Source organism: Mustelus asterias, chromosome 3 (assembly GCF_964213995.1).
Source record: "Mustelus asterias chromosome 3, sMusAst1.hap1.1, whole genome shotgun sequence".
In the NCBI taxonomy this organism is placed as follows: Eukaryota; Metazoa; Chordata; class Chondrichthyes; order Carcharhiniformes; family Triakidae; genus Mustelus; species Mustelus asterias.
This window is the reverse complement of record NC_135803.1, coordinates 20,975,838-20,995,135: the sequence shown is the minus strand read 5'-3', so window position 1 is coordinate 20,995,135 and position 19,298 is coordinate 20,975,838. Positions and strand designations below refer to the sequence as shown.

Sequence of the window (19,298 nt, the reverse complement as noted above, 5' to 3'; positions counted from 1 at the left end):
CAAAGGGTGCGGCGCGCCACACTGGTGCGGCGAGAGAGGATGGCAAGTGTGGCGGAAGATTCAAGGACAATCAAAGAAACGTTTAAACATGGTTTAAACAAGCATTGTTTTATACTTTCTGGATGTCCCATGATCATATTATAAAGTAGTTGTGTTCTACGTTATGAATCAAGCACTGCTAGGAGTTGTTTTTGAATGTATTTCTTATCAATAAAAAATTTGGTGTGGCACGAGCAAATTTTTATTCCAAAAAGTGCGGCCCAGTGAAAAAAGTTTGGGAACCACTGCTCTAATTCAAGGCCACTCAGATTATATAGTTGAAGGGTTAATTATAAAAAGGCAAGTGATATCCTGTTTTCATATTTTAGTAGTTACGCCCCTCCCTATCTCTGTAATCACTTCAGCGCTTCATTCCTCCAATTCTGGCCTCTTATTCATCCCTGATTTTAAATTGTTCCACCATTGGTGGCCACACCTTCAGCTGCCTGGGTCTTAAACTCTAGAGTTCCCTCCCTACACCTTTCTGCCACTCTGTCTCACTTTCCACCTGTAGGGCACTTCTTAAAACCTACCTCTTTGGGCCATCAGAACTAATTTCTCCCAATGCGACTGCTCTAATACTCTGTGTTTGTGATGTTCTATGACGCTACAGGCGCTATACACACAAAAACTATTGCTGTTGTCATCAAAAGTCAGTAACTTCAATTTTTAAATTTTTTTCCCCCTGAAGTTTCCAATCATTCCCCATAAAAATGATTTGATTGCCATGTCAATATTGACACACTTACCTTGTGGGAATCGACCTGGCTATCCAATAGACAATTATTAAAACAAATTGTGATTCTTAAAGGACCTTTCTGTATTTTGACTTTCAAATACTTTTGGAATCCCAAAGCAGTGCAAATTTGTTTAAAACATGCAGGCATTCACAATCTGAACGTTAGTTAACAAGGTAACGAGACAAGGACACTAACAGATAAAAGACAACTTCAGGATGTTGGCAAATGTTTCATGCAAACCTGCTAAATACATCAAATTATATTTCAGGTTGGACAGTGAAAGATGTAAACTGTGGAGTAGCTCAGAACACAGATAGTAGGCAAACCTTGGCTCGAATTGGAAGGACAAAATGAATGAGCTAAACGAGTCCATTGGTTCCGAATATAGTGCATTCTAAATGAGGTGACATGGAAACAGCACGAGAGCATAAAGGGGGAATAGGAAGTGATTTGGTTCTCTGGGACTTCATCCCAATTGTATTAAAGGCTCTTTGGTCCACTAGCCCTCACCCCTTGCACCCTGCAAGGGGTTAGGGCTAGTGGGCCAAAGAGCCTTTAATACAATTGGGATGAAGTCCCAGAGAACCAAATCAGGCCTGCTAACCATCCCGCCTTGGCACTCACCTGCCCCGTGGCCACATCCTGCGATCACAGTGGCACAGTGGTTAGCACTGCTGCCTCACAGCACCAGGTACCCGGGTTTGATTCCTGACTTAGGTCACTGTCTGTGTGGAGTTTGCACGTTCTCCCCGTGTCTGCGTGGGTTTCCTCCTGGTGCTCCGGTTTCCTCCCACAGTCCAGAGATATATGGATGAGGAGGATTGGTCATGTTAGATTTGCCCCTTAGTGTCAGGGGGACTAGCTAGGGTAAATGCATGGGGTTATGGGAATAGAGTCTGAGTCATAGAGATTTACAGCATGTAAAAAGGTGCTTCGGCCCAACTTGTCCATGCCGTCCTTATTTTTTTTTTAAACCCCTAAGCTAATCCCAATTGCCCGCATTTGGCCCATATCCCTCTATACCCATTGTACCCATGTAACTATCTAAATGCTTTTTGATAGAGATTGGGTGGGATTGTGGTCGGTGCAGACTTGATGGGCCGAACGGTCTCCTTCTGCACTGTTGGGATTCTATGATCTGGGATGGCGGGCCTGACTTGATCCTGCCCAGAGTGTAAATATTGCATGCGGGGCCACTGACATGTAGCCCCGAGTATGGAAATTTCCCAACTCCAGCTTCTCGCCTCATTAGCAAAAATCCAGCCTGACATCCCTCCAATTTCAAACTCATCCACCCTCAGTGTGGGCAGCTCTAGATTAAAATGAGAAAGGGAAAAATTAGAAATTCAAACTATACTCCAGGGGTATCCTGGTGAAGGAAGTTGAAAAGGAAAATCTACCAAACTGTGATATACTTCAACCATGAAAGGGAGTCATTGAAACTGATCAGAATGAGGTCATTAATGTAACTTAAGAACTTGGAGAGCACAGTCAGACACAGTGTACTGTTAGATCAGCTTTGATGCCATACAGGTTTTACGTGTTTAATGAACCAAACAGTCTCGCAACAAAAGCTGGTTTCAGTGCCAAAGCTGTAGCACTGTGATCCATTTCCATGAACCATAACGAGGGATCAGGAGGACTGATCTGCCTCAGGGATCTAAAACAACCTCAACTAAAAAGTGGATTTGCACAGTACCATTACAAACGATAAGTCAGTTTTGAGTGCGCTCCATGTTTAAACAATTTCTGATCACATAGACTAGGAACAGAAGAGCAGCCGTGGGCCATTCGGCCCGTCAAGACTGCTCCACCATTCCATTAGATCATAGCTGATCATTCTCCTCAAAGCCACTTTACCAAACTATACCCATATCCTTTAATGTCATTGGTATCCAGAAATTTGTCTATTTCTATCTTCAACATGCTCAATGATTGTGCTTTCACAGCCCTCTGGGGTCGAGAATTCCAAACATACACCACCCTCCGACCGAAGAAATTTCTCCTCGTCTCAGTCTTAAATGGCCTGCCCCTTATTTTGAGACTGAGTCCCTTGGTTCTAGACTCACCAGTCAGGGGGAACATCCTATTTATATCTATCCTGTCACGCACTAAGAATTCTGTGAGGTCACCTTGCATTCTTCGAAATTCCAGAGAATACAGGTCCAATTTCCTCAATCTCTCCTCATAAAACAAACCTGCCATTCCAGAGATTAGTATGGTAAACACCCATTGTACTCGCTTAACGACAAGTATATTCTTCCTTAGATAAAGAGACCAAAATTGCACATAATACTCCAGCAAGACATCTTTCTTCCTGTACTCAAATCCCTTGCAATGAAGACCAAGTCATTCACTAGTTGCTTGCTGGGCCTACATGCTGGTTTTTTGTGACTCGTGAGCAAGGACACCCAGTCCCTTCGGACTTCAACATTTCCCAACTTCTCATCCACAAGTGGAAAACTGTACACTTATTCACATTACATTCCATCTGCCATGTGCTTGCCCATTTACTTAGTTTGACCATGTCCCTTTGAAGCCTCCTTGCATCCTCCTACCTACATTCCCACCTTGTTTCGTGTCATGAGCAAATTTGGAAATATTACATTTGGTGCCCACATCCAAATCAGATTGTGAACAGCGGTGAACCTAGCACTGATCCTAGTAACAGGCTGCCGTCCTGAGAATGACCCTCACGGTTCCTTCCCTAAAGAACATTATTGAAGCAGATGGATTCTAGAATGATCGGTGATAGTTTCAAGGTCACCATTACGGAGACTAGTTTTATAATTCCAGATTTATTAATTGAATTCAAGTTTCACCAGCTGCCGTGGTGGGATCTGACCCCCCAGCCCCCCACCAATCCTATTTGCTCTAATTCGTTTGCCAACCTCCTGTGTGTGGCCTTGTCCTCAGGCTTGCCAGTTTTTCTGGCAACCTTATAAACCACTTCCTTTGATCTAGTGACATATTTAACTTTGTCAGCCACAGTTACTTCAGCCTTCTTGCTGGGTTTGTGTCTCTTAGAGCAATATATATTTTTTGTTGACCGTGTAATATTTCTTTAAATCCCAGTCATTAGCTGTCCACTGTCAAATCTTTTAACGTATTTTCCCAATCCACTGTAGCCAACTTGCCCCTCATACCTTCCATAGCTCCCTTTGTTCAGATTTAAGACCCGAGTTTCAGAATGAACCACATCACTTTCAAACTTAATGTAAAATTGTGTCATATTATGGTCATTATTTCCTGAAGGCTCCTTTACAGCATGGTTATTAATTACCCCTTTCCCATTACATAATACTATGCCCCAATCCCAAGTTGGTTCTTCAATGTACTGCTCCAGAAGTCCATCTCATACATACTTTAGGAACTCCACCTCCACAGCAATAGTGCTAATTAGCTTTACTCAGTCTGTGTATAAATTGAACTTGTCCATTATTATTGCCATGTGGAGATGCCAGCGTTGGACTGGGGTGGGCACAATATTATTGCATTACCCATGTTACACCTAATTTATACCATGCCCAACATTACCACTATAGCTTGGTGGCCACAAACATCTCACCAATGTTTGCTGCCCCCTGTCCATTAGCTCCACAATCCCATTTTCTTCCCATATCCTTTTAGCCCCAAGGGCTACATCTAATTCCTTCTTGAAATCACACAATGTTTTGGCCTCAACTACTTTCTGCGGTAGTGAATTCCACACATTCACCACCCTCTGGGTGAAGAAATTTCTTCTCACCTCAGTCCTAAAATGTTTGCCCCTTATCCTCAAACTATGACCCCCAAGTTTTGGACCCCCCCCACCCCCCCCAGGAACATTCCTTCTGAATCTACCCTATTCAACTCTCTCACTCTTCTAAACTCAAATGAATATAATCCTAACCGACTTAAATCGGTTAGGATTACATGACAGTCCAGCCACCCCAGAAATCAGCTTGGCAAACCTTCACTGCATTCCCTCTGTAGCAAGAGCAACCTTCCTCAGATAAGGACACTAAAACTACACACAATACTCTGGTGTGGCCTCATTCATGCCCTATACAATTGCAGTAAACATCACTACTCCTATACTCAAATCCTGTTGCTATGAAGGCCAACATACCATTTGCCTTTTTTGCTGCCTGTTGTATCTGAGCGACTGATGCACAAGGACACCAAGGTCTCGCTGAGTATCCACCTCTCTCAATTTACACCCATTTAAATAATAATCTGCCTTCCGATTTTTGCTACTGAAGGGAATAATCTCATTTTTAATCGACATTATACTACACCTGCCATGCATATGCCCACTCACCCAGCCTGTCCAGTCACACTGAACCATCTCTGCATCCTCCTTATAGTTTACCCTCCCACCCAAATTGGAGATAATACATTTAGGTTTCTTGTCCAAATCATTAATATATAATGTGAACAGTTGGAATCCTAGCACAGATCCCTGCAGTAAGATGCATTTTGGAAGGTCTAATACAGATAGGAAATATACAGGAAATGGCAGAACCCTTAAGAGTAGGCAAAGGGATCTGGGTGTACAGGTATACAGGTCACTGAAAGTGGCAACGCAGGTGGAGAAGGTAGTCAAGAAGGCATTCGGCATGCTTGCCTTCATCGGCCGGGGCATGGAGTTTAAACATTGGCAAGTCATGTTGCAGCTTTATAGAACCTTAGTTAGGCCGCACTTGGAATATATAGTGTTCAATTCTGGTCGCCACACTACCAGAAGGATGTGGAGGCTTTGGAGAGCGTACACAAAAGATTTACCAGGATGTTGCCTGGTATGGAGGGCATTAGCTATGAGGAGAAACTTGGTTTGTTCTCACTGGAACGATGGAGGTTGAGGGGCGACCTGATAGAAGTCTACAAGATTATGAGAGACATGGACAGAGTGGATAGTCAGAAGCTTTTTCTCAGGGTGGAAGAGTCAGTTACTAGGGGCACAGGTTTAAGGGGCGAGGTTTAAAGGAGATGTACGAGGCAGATTATTTATTTTTATTTATTTTTTTTACACAGAGGGTGGTGGGTGCCTGGAACTCATTGCCAGGGGAGGTAGTGGAAGCAGATACAATAGTGACTTTTAAGGGGCATCTGGACAAATACATGAATAGGATGGGAATAGAGGGATATGGTCCCCGGAAGGGTGGGGGGTTTTAGTTAAGTCGGGCAGCATGGTTGGTGTAGGCTTGAAGGGCCTGTACCTGCGCTGTAATTTTCTTTGTTCTTACCCCATTAGTCACTGCCTGTCAGTTGGTAAAAGTCCATTTATTCCAACTCTTTGCTTCCCATTTGCTAACCAACTTTCTATCCATCTCATACCTGCAATCCCACGCGCTTCAAATTTACACAGTCATCTGTCATGTGAGACCTTGTTGAAAACCTTCTGGAAGTCTAAATAAACCACATCCACCGGTTCTCCCTTTTCAACTCTACTAATTACATCCTCAAAAGAATTCCAGTAAATTTGTCAAGCATGATCTCCCTTTTGTAAATGCTGACTTTGTCTGATGATACATAATGGACTCTTAGCAACTTCCCTACTGCTGATGTTAGGGTCACTGGTCTATAGTTCCCGGTTTTCTCTCTACCTCCCATTTCGAAAAGTGGGTACACATTAGCTACCCTCTAATCTGTTCGATTCTGGCCTTGGGTGACTGTGTGGAGTTGGCACGTTCGCCCCATGTCTGCATGGGTTTCCTCTGGGTGCACTGGTTTCCTCCCACAGTTCAAAGATCTGTAAATTAGGTGGATTGCCCATGGTAGATGCAAGGGGTTATGGGGAAAGGGCAGAAGGGAGGGCTGTGTGGGATGCTCTTTCGGAGAGTTGGTGTAGACTCGATGGGCTGGATGGCCTCTTTCTGCACTGTGGGAATACTTTGGTTTGTAGGGATTCTAATTAAATCATACCAATTTACCTCTATTTGTGCTTTCAGATTATCTAACTGTTGCAAATACTGCATGTCCTGCTTGGTATTTTTCCACATTCTGACTATTTGTTGCTTGCCTTTCCTTTAGCTGCTTTCAAATTTCATGTACTACTTTTCTATTTCCTCTAACCAGTTTTGCTTTCAATCTGAACTCCCTCCGAGGTTCCCATCCCTCTCCCCACCCTGTCAATCTAGTTTAAATTCCTCCAAACAGCACCAGCTAATCTCCCTGTGAGGATGTTAGTACCAGTCCTGCTAAAGTGCAACCCATCCATCCTGCACAGGATCCCACCTGCTCCAAACCCAGTCCCAATGCCTCAGGAATCTGACACTCTCCCCCCTAACCAATTTTCCAGCCATGTGTTCAATCACTCAATCCTCCTACTCCTATGCTCACTAGCCTGTGGCACTAGGAGTAATCCCTGAGATGACTACTTTTGAGGTCTTGCTTTTTCATTTCTTTCCTAACGCCTTAAAAACCAAAGTCCATGTTCTCGGAGGTTTTCATGGAATTTTCGCTAAGCTTCCTGCTTGTAGCGAATTCCAAGTTTTACCCAGGTCATCAGGGTCATGGCTAGAGACGGACACTTCTCCAAATGAAATAAAGGCAGTACAATCTTGGAGAGATCCCTGAAGCACTTGTAATGTCATCTGTTCCTCATTTCATTTAAGCATAAACAGGAAGTGATTGCATGGAACAAAGGTTGTGAAAGTTTCACTTCTGAAAGTCTGGCATCTCCATCTCATCTCGCCCTGTGCTGAAACCCTTATCCATGCTTTTGTGGCCTCTACATTCAACAATTTCAACACAGTCCACCCCCTATACTTGAGGTCATTTAAATCTCTGCTGATTGTGGTCTTAACTCACAGCAAATTCCTTTGCCTCATCACCCCTGTGCTCACTGACCTATATTGGCTTCCAGTCAAACAACAGCTGGATTTTAAAATGTTCATTCTAGTTTTCAAACACTCCATGGCCTCACCCAGGCCTTTCTCTGCAATCTCCTCCAGCCCCACACTCCTCTAATTCTGGCCTCTTGTGCATTCCAAATTATAATTGCCCCACTATTCACAGCTGTGTCTTCAATCGGCCAGGCCCAAGGCTCTGGAATTCCCTCCCTACATCTCTCCTCCTTCCGACCTCACTTTCCTCTCATAAGACACTCTAAAACCTCTGTTTTTCATCAAGCTTTTGACCACCTGATCTAATAATTCCTTAAGTGGTTCAGTGCCATAATGTGTTTTATAATAAAAGCAAATTACTGCGGATGCTGGAATCTGAAACCAAAAGAGAAAACGCTGGAAAATCTCAGCAGGTCTGGCAGCATCTGTAAGGAGAGAAAAGGGCTAACGTTGAGTCCAGATGACCTTTTGTCAAAGCTAAAAAGGTGTAGAAAGTGGGAGATATTTATACTGCAGGGGGAGGAAATGAAACATGAATCATAGCCACAGAAACCAGAGGAAAAGACTACTAATAGCTGTCCACAGAGGAAATAAAGGGTGTGAACGGCCAAACGGCAGAGAAGCTGTAACAGATGGGGATGTTGGGGGAGGGGGAGAAATGGGAAAGAGGTAAAATGTAGAAAAGGGTAAGTGGAGTGGGGGGGGGGGGGGGGGGGGGGGGGGGGAGAAAGAAAAGGTAAGGGAAGGGAGGGGGTGGCGGGGGGGGGAAGGAAAGAGTGGAAGAAAAATGCAGAGAGACCATAAAGAAATAAAAAGGTAGGGTACAGTAAAAAAATAAAATATAGAACGAAAACAAAGGGGGCCGAGGTGGGGTCGGGCAAATCATCTGAAGTTGTTGAATTCGATGTCGAGACCGGAAGGCTGTAAAGTGCCTAGCTGGAAGATGAGATGCTGTTCCTCCAGTTTGCGTTGAGCTTCACTGGAACATTGCAGCAGGCCAAGGACAGACATGTGGGCATGGGAGCAGGATTGTGTGTTAAAAACCATTTTAACACACGATCCTGCTGGTCAGCTTCATAGGTTAGATGGCTAACACGAGGTTCAGGTTAATGTAAACAGCACAGATTCAATTCCTGTTCCAGTTCAGATAGACTTGGGATCTGCCTCTTTGCCCTGTCCCCTTAAGAGTGGAAGGTAATAGCAAACCAAGGTGAAGTGTTTATTAACAGGGGGTTTGAGTTTAAGAGCCGTGGGGTTATGCTGCAATTATACAGGACCTTGGTGAGACCACATTTGGAATATTGTGTGCAGTTCTGGTCAGCTCACTATAAGTAGGATGTGGAAGCATTGGAGAGAGTGCAGAGGAGATTTACCAGGATGCTCCCTGGTTTGGAGGGTAGGTCTTAGGAGGAAAGGTTGAGGGAGCGAGGGCTTTTCTCTTTAGAGCGGAGGAGGATGAGAGGCGACTTAATAGAGGTTTATAAAATGATGAGGGGGGATAGATAGAGTGGACGTTCAGAGACTATTTCCTCAGGTGGAAGTAGCTGTTACTAGAGGGCATAACTATAAGGTTCATGGTGGGAGATATAGGAGGGATGTCCGAGGTAGGTTCTTTACTCAGAGTGGTTGGGGTGTGGAATGGACTGCCTGCTGTGATAGAGTCGTCGGACATTTTAGGAACTTTCAAGTGGTTATTGCATAAGCACATGGAGCACACCAGAATTACAGGGAGTGGGATAGCTTGATCTTGGTTTCGGACAAAGTTCGGCACAACATAGAGGGCCGAAGGGCCTGTGCTGTCTACGTCTACGGGCAGACAATGAGGCAAGGATCTGCCTTTGGCCAGTCCTAAAGAGTCAGACATTGCACCTTCTTTTACCTTTACAAATCATGACTAATATTCACAACTGAATCTCTTGAAAGTTCCTTCAATGCAACTGATTTCAGAGGATCATAGAATCACACAGCACAGAAAAGGCCCTTCCGTCCATCGATTCCGCACCGACACATTAGAAACACTCACTGAACTCCCACCTAATCCCATAACCCTGAATGTTATGATGTGCCAAGTGTTCATCCAGATACTTTTTAAAGGATGTGAGGCAACCCGCCTCTACCACCCTCCCAGACAGCACATTCCAGACCGTCACCACCCTCTGGGTAAAAAGGTTTTTCCTCACATCCCCCCAAACCTCCTTGAATCCATGTCACCTTGTGACTGACTCTTCAACTAAGGGGAACAGCTGTTACTTATCCACTCAGTCCATGTCCCTCATAATCTTGTACACCTGGATCAGGTCATCCCTCAGTCTTCTCTACTCCAACGAAAACAACCCAAGCTTACGCAACCTCTCTTCTGTTCCATCCCAGGCAACATCTTGGGTGAATCTCCTCTGCACCTCCTCCAGTGCAATCACATCCTTCCAATAATGTTCCAGAAGTTACTGATAATTCATTTCTGTTCATGTAATCATAGAAACCCTGCAGTGCAGAACGAGGCCATTTGGTCCATTGAGTCTGCAGCAACAACAGTCCAACCCAGGCCCTATCCCCGTAATCCCACATATTTACCCGCTAATTCTTCTAACCTGCGCATCCCAGGACACTAAGGGGCAATTTAGCAAGGTCAATCACCCTAACCTGCACATCTTTGGACTGTGGGAGCACCCGGAGGAAACCCATGAAGACACGGGGAGAACGTGCAAACTCCACACAGACAGTGACCCAAGCTGGGAATCGAACCCGGGTCCCTGGAGCTATGAGGCAGCAGTGCTAACCACTGTGCTACCATGTCACGTCTCAATAGTGTGTAACCTATACTGGGGTAGGCTATGTACTGAAGCTGAAATCATAGCCAAGATTCCTCCACTTGGGTGATCTCCGAGGTCACTGCCGGAGACAGAAGCTTCTCTATAGAAAAATAAAAGGCTGCACAGTCTCAAAGTCAGATGGGGGGAGTTCAGAACAGAAAAGCAGGTTGCTGGCCGTACTTTGTCACACTGTGGTGCGTGAAACAGAAAACATTGCAAATAATATGTACAAACTAGACTTAAAATTAAACCTCCAAAGAGTTACTCCACTGAAAACTCTCTCCTTACCTTGAACTGCTTCTTTCACAACAGCAACAAATTGTTCAAACATTGCGTCGGGATTCACCTCGACCCAGCCAGGATTGGGATACAACATTTTAATCTGTTGGGAAAAATAAAAAGCAACAGGCGAACTCAGGAAAGGGGTTTCTGAAAAGGTATTCTCACAGCAACTGACTGCTTCATAATCACAAAGCAGCACATAGCAATGCAGACAACACAAGAACGGACTCAGAGCAAAGAACAGTACAGCATAGGCATTCGTCAAAAACTGTAAAAGATAATTTGTAAATAAAAACTACTTTAACAAAGCAGCAAGTGTTATAAACAAGCCTCAACAATTTAAATATACATTGGAAGACGAGCTATTTTCCAATATTTGATGCCTTGATACCAGTAGCTGTTCAAGGCAGGGTAGCTGAAATGAAGCAAGAAACCATCAATGCATTTGCACCAATTGTTACAGGTTCAAAGTCACCCGAATCTGGGGACAGGGCCCTACTCAATGCTGGGACCAAAAGGGAAACTTCCCAGCAATCTTGTACCACATGCTGCATTTCATTCACTCAGTTCAGGGTTTGATGCCAATTTACACATCACAGATTTAACATTCTGCAGATCTGCCAACATCAACCTTGATTATTGCCAAAAAAATACATCTTGTCGAAGTTTTTCAAATTGCACTCACCAGGACGTTTGCAAGAATACCAATGTCGGGGAAACAACAACTTTATACTGTAGGAGAAAAGAGCTCTGATTGCCATGGCGAATGCACCAGTTAATGATGATAGCCAATTAATTGTCAAGCATTGTTTGAGTATTTAAACCAGGCAGTTTGACTCAAGGCATTGCCCCGAGGAATGAACCAGTGAATGGTTATCACTTAATTTGTTTAGCTGAAATAGACGCAATATGGGTACGTGTTCTTCCTGTATGGAAATAACAGGGCCCTATAAATGGAGATGTGCCTGATCAAAGGTTGTTACGGAAAATAAAACCTCATGCTGTAGGGATAATATATTGGCATGGATAGAAGATTGGCGAACTAACAGGAAAGAAAAGATTAGGCATTATTGGGCAATTTTCTGGTTGGAAAGATGCAATGAATGTTGTACCACAAGGATCAGTGTGGGGGCCTCAACTCATTACAATTTATACAAATGATTTGACTGGTGGCATGGTTGCTAAATTTGCTGATGACACAAAGATATGTAGGAAAGCGAGTTGTCAAGAGGACATATGGAGACTACAAAAGGATATAGATAGGCTAGGTTAAGGTTCTGAGAACAATTTGCATTTCTATAGCACCTTTTATGACCTCAAGAGATCTCAAAGTGCTTCGGAGTCAATGAAGTATAGTCATGGTTATAGGAAGTGAAGCATCCAATTGTCACACAGCAAGATCCCACAGCAACAATGAATACTGATCAGTTGTGTGGTGAATATTGACCAGGACACCGAGAAGAACGTCCAGACAACTGCCATGGGATCTTTTAAATCCAATATGTAACTCCCTCTTAGATACCTCAAATACATTTCCAATTAGCACAAAATCCACATCAACCTTCCCTATTCCAAGTTTACATTGGTATTAAACTGCATCTGCCACTTGTCACCCACTATTTGAACTGGTCAAGGAGCTTCTAAATTTGTTTTTGGTATACATCATTTATCACTGCCAATTAACATTCTTCAAAACTATCTATAAATATTAAAAAACAGTGTCCTCAGCAGTGAACCTGGTAGCTGGCGACTCTCAGCCAGTTGACGCTTGAACATGCATCACTACTCACTATAGTCTGTAGCCAACCATTTGCCAATCTATTTAATAGACCACCATCGATTATTTGCAACATACAAAGATTCGGAAGGGAGTTGTTATTTCACCTGGCTGGGGAATCCAGAACACAAGGGCACGGTCTCAGGTTAACTGGCTGATCACCTAGGACTGAGCCGAGGAGAAATTTCATCATTCAAAGCATTGTGAATCTTTGGAATTCTTCACCTGAGAGGATGGAGATGTGAATGTTCCATCATCGAAATCATTTAAGGTTAAAACTGACAGATTTTTGGACTTGAAAAAAAATTTGTTCACGGTATGTGGGTGTCACCAGCGAGGCCAGAATATTTTGTGCATTTGCAATTTGCCCTCGCGAAGGTGGTGGTGAGCTGCTTTCTTGAACCACTGCAGTCCACGTGGTGTAGGTACACCCACAGTGCTGTTAGGGAGGGAGCTCCAGGATTTTGACCCAGTGACAATGAAGGAACGCAGTGAAGGGAAGCAGAGAGTGGAAAGGAAATTGGGAGTCAGGCTGAAGATCAGCTATGATCGTACTGAATAGTGGAGTAGGCTTGATGGTCCATTCCTGTTCCTATATTTAATGTTATGTTCTTTTCACATAGCTGAACCAACTGGTGTTGATGCAAAACATTTTAATTCACAAATTAACAAATGTGCATTCGGGTTTAGATTTCCTATGGAAGAAATTGCTTTGAAATTTGAGCAGGCATTTTATTTTAATGTTGTACTTCAGTAATCTATGTTGCAAGGTAGGAGTTGTTAAAAAAATTTGCCCTTAGGATGGGCGTGTTGCTAGGAAGGCCAGCATTTGTTGCTCAACCCTAATTGGTTTTGAGAATGCTTGAAGTGCTTCAGGCCATTTGCTGTTGGAACACCCACAGTGCTTTAGGGAGGGAGCATTCCAGGATTCTGACTCAGTGGCCATGAAGGAACGGCAATATAGTTCCAAGTCAGAATGCAGTGTGGCTTGGAGAGAAACTTGGTGGTGTCCCTATGCATCTGCTGCATTTGTTCTTCCAAGAAACGGAGGTCATGGTTTGAAGGTTCTGTTGAAGGAGACATGGAGAGTTACTGCAATGCATCTTGCAGATGGTGCACACTGCTGCTGTGGTGCATTCGAAAATGTCGGAGCATAATAAAATTAAAACGGGGGAAATATTTAAAATTTTCAGGATAGAACAAAGAAAGAACAAAGAACTGTATAGCAGTGACCCTTCAGTCCACCAAGTTTGTGCCAACACAGATGTCTCTCTAATTTAATATTTTCTTGCCTCTACATGGTCCATATCCCTCTATTCCCTGCCTATTCAAGTATCTATCCAGATGCGTCTTGAACATTGTTATAGAATCTGCTTCCACCACTTCCTCCAGCAGCGCATTCCAGGCATTCACCACCCTGTGTGAAAAACTTGCGCCTTACATCTCTTTTAACTTTACCCCTCTTACTTTCAAACTATGCCCGAGTAATTGACCCTTCGACCATGGGAAAAAGACTGACCATTTACTCTATTCAAGCCTGTCATAATCTTGTAAACCTCGGTCATCCTCCAACACTCCAATGAAAACAATCCAAGTTTGTTCAACCTTTCTTCATAGTCCATATCCACCAAACCAGGCAACATCATGGTAAATCTTTTCTGCACCCTTTCCAACGTGTCAACATCCTTCTGGTAGTGTGGCAGCCAGAATTGTACACAATACTCCAAATGCGGCCCAACCAAAAGTCTTATACAGCTGCAACATGATTTTCCATTCCTAGACTCAAAGCCCTGACCGATGAAGACCAGCATACCATATGCCTTCTTGACCACCTTGTCCACCTAAGTTGCAGACTTGATCGCTCTGTATCCTAATATTTCTAAGGGCTCTACTGTATACTTTCCTTCTGCAGTAGACTTTCCAAATTGCATCACCTCACATTTGTCCGGGTTAAATTCCATCTGCCATCTTTCGCCCCAGGTCTCCAGTCAATTTATATCCTGCTGCATCCTCTGACAATCCTCCTCACTATCCGCTGCTTCCCAATGTTTGTATCATCTGCAAAATTTACTAATCAGACCACCTACATTTTCCTCCAAATCATTTATATATATTACAAACAGAGGCCCCAACACTGATCCTTGTGGACACTGCCTGTCATGGACCTCCAGTTAAAAAAGTACCCTTCCAGTGCTGCTCTCTGCTTTCCATGCCCAAACTAGTTTTGTATCCATCTTATCAGCTCACCTCAGATCCCATATGACTTCACCTTCTGCATCAGCCTGCCATGTGGAACCTTATCAGAGGCTTTACTAAGGTCCACGTATACAACACCCACTGCCCTGATCAATCTTACTTGTCACTTCCTCAAAGAACTCAATCAAGTTTGAGAGACACAATCTCCCCTTCACAAACCATGCTGCCTATCGCTTATAAGTCTCTTCTATTCCAGATGTGATTACATCCTGTCCCTAAGAATCTTCTCCCATAATTTCCCCACCACTGATGTAAGGCTCACAGGCCTGTAATTCCCCAGATCGTCTCTTCTCCCCTTTTTAAAAACAGAGGAACAATGTTAGCTACTCTCCAATCCTCTGTACCTCGCCTGTGACTAAAGAGGATACAAAGATTTTGGCCAAGGCCTCAGCAATTTCTTCCCTCGCCTCTCAGTATTCTGGGTTGGACCCTATCTGGCCCTGGGGACTTGTCCACCTTAATGCTTTTCAAAAACTTCACCCTTTTCAATTTCAACATGTCCTAGAATGTCAACATCCTCTTTTCTATACTCACCATCCACTACATCCTTCTCCTTTGTGAATACTGACGCATAGTACTCGTTAAAGGACTACACCCACCTCATCTGGCTCCACACAAATTCCCTCCACTGTCCTTGAGTGGACCTACCCTTTCCCTCCTTATATTTGCATAAAAAGCCTTGGGATTCTCCTCAATCCTGCCTGCCAAAGACATTTCATGGCCCTTTTTTGCCTTCCTAAGTCCCTGTTTAAGCTCTTACCTGCTATATTTGTATTCCCCAAGAGCCTCATCATAGAATCATAGAAACCCTACAGTACAGAAAGAGGCCATTCGGCCCATCGAGTCTGCACCGACCACAATCCCACCCAGGCCCTACTCCCATATCCCTACATCCCTTATGTGTTTTCAATTTCCTGAAATTTATGTATACCTCCTTCTTTCACCAAACTCACAATCTCTCTTGTCATCCAGGATTCCTGAATCTTGCTATCTTTGTCCTTCATTTTTACAAGGACATACTTGAATTGTTAACAACTGACTTTTAAAATACTCCCACATATCGGATGTGGACTTATCCTGAAACAGCCACGCCCAGTCTACATTCCCTAGCTCCTGATGTCATAGTTAGCCTTCTCCCAGTTTAGTACTTTCACTCTGGGGCTACTTCTATCCTTTTCCACAAGTGTCTTGAAACTTATAGAATTGTGATCACTGTTCCCAAAATGGTCCCCCACTGAGGCATCAATCATCTATCCAGGCTTGTTTTCCAGAACCAGGTCTAAGATAGTCCAACTCAGGAAAGGGCTATCTACATATTGCCTCAAGAAGCACTCTTGGACACACTGAACAAACTCTTCCGCGTCCAAGCCCCTGGCACTACAGGAATCCCAGTCTATGTTGGGAAAGTTAAAATCGCCCATCACAACAATCCTGTTGTTTTTACATCTTCCCACTGAGATATCAGTTCCTCTACTTCACACTGACTGTTGGGAGCTCTGCAGTACAACCCCAACAGTGTGATTGTACCACTCCTGTTCCCGAGTTCTACCCATATGGCCTCACTGCATGATCCCACCAAGGTATCCTCCCTCTGTATAGCCGTGACATTCTCCCTCATCAGTAAAGCAACACCACCTAGAGACAACATTCCACAAAGCCCCAAAATACCCTTATGGTTTCAGAACATAATAACCTCCTCTTATATTAATGCAAGCTATAGTTTAGTCAACTCAGACACTGAAGCTGTCCCCGGCTATTTGCAGCAAGACCTGGACAACATTTAGGCTTGGGCTGATAAGGAGCAAGTAACGCTCGAGTGCCAGGCAATGACCATCTCGAACAAGAGGAAATTGAACTATCTCCCCTTGATATTCAATCATGGCATTACCATCACTGAATCCCCCACCACCAACATCATGGAGGATACCACTGAAAATGAACTGGACCAGTCATACTGTGTCCAAAAGGGCAAGGCAGAGAATGGGAATTATGAGGTGAGTAACTCACCTCCTGTCTCCCCAGTGTCTGTCCACCATTTACAAGACACAAGTCAGAAGTGCGACGCAATGCTCTCCACTTACTTGGATGAGTGCAGGTCAACACCATCCAGGGCAAAGCAGCCCACTTGATCAGCATCCCATCCATCAACCTCAACATTTGCACACTCCATGACAGAAGTAAATGGCACCAGTGTACACCACCTGCAACATACACTGCAACAACTCATCAAGGCTCCTTCGACTACATTTTCCAAACCCGTGACCTCAACCACCTCGAAGAACAAAGGCAGCAGATGCATGCAAACACCACTAGCTGCACACCATCCTGACTTGGAACAATATTGGAGTTTCTTCACTGCCGCTGGGTCGGAAACCTGGAATTCCCTCCATCACAGAACTGTGGGTGTACCTACTGCATATGGACTGCAGCAGTTCAAGGCGGCAGCTCGTCACCACCTTCTGAAAGGTAATTATGCTAATGCTAGTTATGCTGTATGCTAATACGTGTGACAATAATAAATCAAATCAGTGATGGGCGACAGATACATCCTGTGAAAAAATAAATTTTAAAAACTTTAGGGTAGTTCTCCATTCGCCCCACTATAGAACAATGGAATGTGGATATTTTGCACGCCTCCTGTCCCTCACATCATAAGACCTGTATTCAGAGATGATCTTGAGGTATTAGCTTTTCTGCAGCCGTTAATCAGCTTTCATTCATTTTTATGGTTCCCATGTCACTGTGAATTTGTCCATAAGTTATAAAAATATATTTTTTTAAATCGCTGAAAAATCACAATGCAAAGAATTTGTAGCAGTGAACACAGTCTCAGTAAATCACGATGTAATCTTTAAAATAACTGAATAATTAGCATGGTTTTCATAAGCTCTCGCTGGTCAGAATTAATTATCCGAGGTCACTATATATGTCAACACTTCACAAGTGTAACCATTCACAAATGCTGCCTTGAACAGATTATCAACCCTGATCTCCAACATTTCTGAAGCCCTGGTAACCATTTCAAAACAACACCTCTAATCTGGATCGAAAATTCCAAGCACCTTTGTGAATAAGGTTATTATTCAGCTACACTGAAACTCCCACAGGAGTGGGAGTTCAACCTCAATTGCAAACAGATCCAAAAACTATTCTGATTAGTTTGCAAAACAGTAGAAGGAGTTCCACTCCAGCACATTTGAAAAAAAACTTAGCACTTTTATCCATCATTAAGTTAAAACCATCTACAATCATCTGAAAGTTTCTACATATTTTTTTTTTTAAAAACATGCCCTCCAGTCTATACTAATCATTCAAGACCTAAACTTACAACATATCACACAATTTATGGGTCAGCTAAAACAAAGAACTTACAATATGGTTTAATGAAAATTTACAAAGTTTTCTTTTATCCCAAGATTGTTATTTTGTTTATTTCCTCAATATTGCTCATTTCTTGCCCTCCCTTCTCTCTTATTTTGATTCTGGATCAGCCGTATAGAAATACAATAGTAAACTCATTATTTCCATCAGGACAATGAGCTTTGAAAGAGGTGGGCTAACTCATATGATCTTTCTCTACACCGTAGCTATGGCTGTAACACTACATTCTGCACCCTCTCCTTCTCCATGTACAGAATGCTTTGTCTGTATAGCACGCAAGAAACAATACTTTTCATTGTCTACTAATACATGCGACAATAAAAATCAAATCAAAAATTGGCAATAACCAGCAGTGCAAATTAAACAATAAAAAACTTTAATTGCTCAAGGGCAAAAAACATCAATGGTTTACACAACAACATACATCAGCTTAGTTCCATGGTAGTACACTCGTGAGAAGGACATGGGTTCAAGACTCCAGTGCATGCACTGAAGAGTGCACGGAGTATCAGGGGTGTGCTGCATTGCCGAAGCTTGACATTTATCCCAAGAGACCCAGGAATGGGAGGCAAACAGAGGGACAGAAGCCATAAATGGGCAATTAGTAGTGGGTCTAAGGATTAGGAATCAGTGCAGGCTTGGTGGGCCGAAGGGCTGAAATGAGCCTACCTGTTTAGCTGGACATCAAAGATCAAAGAAACATGGGGAGCTTGTTCACCTAATGTGCTGGCTGAAAAGTCATTCTGCAATCAATTCCATCATAATAGATGGCAAACTTGTCAAGTACCTTGTGTTATTTGCAGAACATTGGTGTTGACCAATTGTCACATGACTTTAGATCTAATTCAGTAGCTATGAAGTGCTTAGTGATATCCTGAGGATTTCAAAGGTGCCACGAGTATTCTTTATTCTTTATTATTCTTTAGTATTCTTTATTATTCTTTATTATTCTTTATTAACGCTCCTTCTACTGTTTTGAAATGGTTGCTACGAGAGGACACAGGTTTAAGGTGCTGGGGGGTAGGTACAGAGGAGATGTCAGGGGTAAGTTTTTCACTCAGAGGGTGGTGGGTGAGTGGAATCGGCTGACGTCGGTGGTGGTGGAGGCAAACTCGTTGGGGTCTTTTAAGAGACTTCTGGATGAGTACATGGGATTTAATGGGATTGAGGGCTATAGATAGGC

General features: G+C 43.4%; 1 protein-coding gene across 2 annotated transcripts in view; it reads right to left on the bottom strand.

Moving 5' to 3' along the window:
- Positions 1-19,298, bottom strand: part of gk5 (glycerol kinase 5) — a 65,679-nt gene that overhangs the window by 42,485 nt on the left and 3,896 nt on the right. For both annotated transcript variants that reach the window (XM_078205731.1, XM_078205741.1), the window contains exon 2: positions 10,708-10,801. In XM_078205731.1, coding sequence (XP_078061857.1) covers positions 10,708-10,801 — 94 coding nt within the window. The remainder of the gene's footprint in view (positions 1-10,707; positions 10,802-19,298) is intronic.